Source organism: Parasteatoda tepidariorum, chromosome 10, assembly GCF_043381705.1.
Source record: "Parasteatoda tepidariorum isolate YZ-2023 chromosome 10, CAS_Ptep_4.0, whole genome shotgun sequence".
Classification (NCBI taxonomy): domain Eukaryota; kingdom Metazoa; phylum Arthropoda; class Arachnida; order Araneae; family Theridiidae; genus Parasteatoda; species Parasteatoda tepidariorum.
This window is the reverse complement of record NC_092213.1, coordinates 84,898,969-84,902,673: the sequence shown is the minus strand read 5'-3', so window position 1 is coordinate 84,902,673 and position 3,705 is coordinate 84,898,969. Positions and strand designations below refer to the sequence as shown.

The following is a 3,705-nucleotide window of genomic DNA, read 5'->3' as shown; positions in this document are numbered from 1 at the left end:
ATTTTCAGCATAGTAAATGAATAGGCTGAATATACTGTAAATCGACACTAACTACTCTGTGTATTTAACAGAAAGCACTTAAATTTGTATTGTCTTATGTTAAAAAGATTATTAAGAAGATTTAAAAGAATATTAAAAAGATTTTTCTTTAAAAGATGTCTAATGTACAAAACTGCTAATGTTTATCTTTAAAAATGTCTAATTTTTAGTATAATCTATACTATACACTAAATTTGGTTATAAATAAATTTCTTAATAATATCACTGCAGATTTTCAATAACACATGAAAATGAATACATAATATTACAAAAGATGTGAGCTTTCAAAAGTACAAGATTTTGGTTACTATTCAAAATATAAGTGTTTCTTCAAAATTTTAAATTTATTTTTTCTAGAACATATTTAGAAACACTATCCTTTATAAAAAAATATATAAATTTTATGTATTAATTAAATTTCACATATGAATATAGGTTTTTGACAGTGAGGTTTTTGACGTGACGGTTTAACCATGGTTCAAACCTTCAAAAACTGTCACATGTCAAAAATCTGCCAACCCTGGTGAAATTGCCTGCGTAACGGATATAGTGAACCGAAATTTCGGTTCCTTATACTTATAATATCTTTCATAGGCTAATAATGTATATGTTGCTAAATGCTATAAATATTTTAACTGTCTTATACTTTACTTAACTGTATAGCATCACTGTGAAAGAAAACTAACTAAAATTTAAGAAATAATTATTTATTATAATTTACTTAAATATATTTTGAAAAATCAACTGATCCAAATCAGTTGTAAGTTGGTGATTTGAATCACTGATTCAAATGATCAAATTAGTACCCAACTCTGATCAATGCATTATTATTTCATAACTTTTTTTGGCTGGGATTTTAAGTTTCTAATAATTAGTTTCAGTAGGACTTCTGTTACTTTGTGATCGCTATTATTTTTCAATTATTTCATTTTAAATTCCATGCAAAAAATTTACATTAAAAAAAAATAATTTTTTTAAACATTTATTCCCTTTTGTAACATCTTTTTATTTTTTAATTCTTTCAATGCATATCATAGTTTTATAAAATTCTATTAATTTTAAATCAATAAATCTACAGTCATTTTACTTTTAAAAAAATTAAAACAAAGTTTCATATTTATTTCATATTCCGTAATTTGTCAATCCAACATTACTTTTTGTATAAATCTTAAGCTGTTTTTAATTTTGAAAAAATTAGACAAAGCTTATGACTGTTTTTACTTTTAAAAAAATCTTAAGTGATAATGTTTTCATTATTTCAAATAAAAAAATTAAGCAATGTTATTGATCTTATAAAAGAATTTTTTATAATGAACATTTTCTTTTGTTATAGATTTTATTTGTTAGAGATTGATTTAAAATTTCTGAGTATTCTTGATTTAAAAGAAACCCTATTCGAATGTTATATTGTGATACAAGGCTAAATCACTCTAAAATTAATGAAATTGGTGTAAAAATGCTAAATGATTTAAAAGGGTTGCCACCGTTATCTGTAGAAAAACATTCCCTGTGTTTACCCTGCACATATCAAAATTTTATTTAAGTTTTTGATTTACAGAAATCCACATCTAATGATCTAATGCGGAATTCTGTGATATTTGAGCAAAATCAGCCCCGCTTTCAGTTTTTAGACCCGGAAGAAAGCATACGATTAACCCGGATTACAATCACCCTGGCCCTATTTTACCCCTATCTAAAATTTCTTCGAATTTTGTTTTTGAAGTTCTATTAAATAAAATTTCAGTTACTGAGAGAATACGTAAAAACATACCTAGGTCTGTCTAGGTTTTTGTGAAAGGTACCTATTTTGTGAAAATTTAGACATAATGTGTGAAAAATCAAAAATTATATTAAAAAATCAATACAAAAACATGGTTAAAATATAGATTTATCGTTTCTTAAGGGATACATAAATAAAATGTCAAGAAAAAGTATTTTGTGAAACTACCGTTTTTCCTAAAGTTGAAATTGTGAAACTACCGTTTTACCTAAAATTGAATTTGTGAAGGTACCGCTAAACGGTAGTAAATTCGGCCTGGACAAACCCCTGCCTATGTAATCATTTCTCCATTTAAATCCAGTGAAAGATAAGGAAAATTTATGCAAGTGATTAATTTGGTTATTTATACACTACCTTCTTAATTATCAAAATTATTACAGAAAAAAATAATATAGCTTTGATGAGTGTTACGAAGGGAAAAAAAATTCTTTTTTAAAGTTAAAACTTCTACTCAATTCATTCTGTAACTGGAATCTGTATTCTGATCTGCCACGCCAACTGCAATCGCCAGCAGTAATACCTTTCGAGTTGGCCCATTACTGTGATTTTTAACAGAATAATAATAGTCTTGGCAGCTTTTGGGCAGAGGCTTGCGGGGAAACTAAAAAAAAAAAAAAATAAAGAAAGGGACAAACTCAAAAGGTATAACTCGTAACTACACCCAGGCAAACATCTACATATTTTTTTTATAAAAAATATGGAAATTTAAAATCTATTTGGCGATTGTTGTTGGCACGACAAATTTCGATACGGAAATATCCCCGAAAATATATTATAGCAAATGCTAAGGAATATTAGTTTGTAAAATATCACACGTTATATAATGCAGAGAAAACAGGGACCTTTTGTACCTTTCTGATATTCGAAAGTAGTGCAAAGTAACGTAAGATTTTTCTGATGATTATGTGCCACTTAGGACGCAAGTTTCAAAACAAACAAAAAAAACATGTAGAAGAGAGTTTACCACCAAATCCAGCAGCTTGTGCAAAAAGTTGTCCCCCTTGTGCACTTGCAGCTAAACTTCTGGACGTGAGTTTCAGAGGTTGACTTGGGACTTTCACACTTTCCTCAGGAACTTTGAAAGGAGCAGCTACTTCTCCACTAACGGATCCAATTACTTGTTTGGATACTTTTATATAATTGCTTAAATTAGCTGGGGATCTCACTAGACAATTCATAGCTTAATTTTCGAAAAAATTTCGAAAATACCAACAAACCGACGAAAGACTTTTTAGGAAGGTCAATAAGAGTTTCAGTTACGATTACAGTTATTGAGGTATAAATTGATCACTTTAAAACAAATGTTTCACAGAACTGGCAATAGATGATTGACCGTACAAAATTAATCACAGGTGTCATTAAAAATTAAAATTAATCCTTAAACTTCCGGGTTACTACTTCCTATTTATATTCACGCTGAAGCTTGAAAATGCGGTGTCGTGTATTTAGCCGCTCGAGGCTATGTTTGTTGTTGTTGTTGTTGTTGTTGTTGTTAATTTACGTCGCACTAGAGCTGCACAATGGGCTANACCAAATCCAGCAGCTTGTGCAAAAAGTTGTCCCCCTTGTGCACTTGCAGCTAAACTTCTGGACGTGAGTTTCAGAGGTTGACTTGGGACTTTCACACTTTCCTCAGGAACTTTGAAAGGAGCAGCTACTTCTCCACTAACGGATCCAATTACTTGTTTGGATACTTTTATATAATTGCTTAAATTAGCTGGGGATCTCACTAGACAATTCATAGCTTAATTTTCGAAAAAATTTCGAAAATACCAACAAACCGACGAAAGACTTTTTAGGAAGGTCAATAAGAGTTTCAGTTACGATTACAGTTATTGAGGTATAAATTGATCACTTTAAAACAAATGTTTCACAGAACTGGCAAT

At 29.4% G+C, this 3,705-nt stretch overlaps 1 protein-coding gene across 1 annotated transcript in view; it reads right to left on the bottom strand.

Annotated features, from left to right (window-relative positions):
* The window catches only part of RFeS (Rieske iron-sulfur protein), a 17,827-nt gene extending 14,480 nt beyond the window's left edge, over positions 1-3,347 (bottom strand). The window contains exon 1 of the mRNA XM_016049669.3: positions 2,784-3,347. Coding sequence (XP_015905155.1) covers positions 2,784-2,997 — 214 coding nt within the window. The 5' untranslated portion in view covers positions 2,998-3,347. The remainder of the gene's footprint in view (positions 1-2,783) is intronic.
* Between the last annotated feature and the right edge of the window lie 358 nt (positions 3,348-3,705).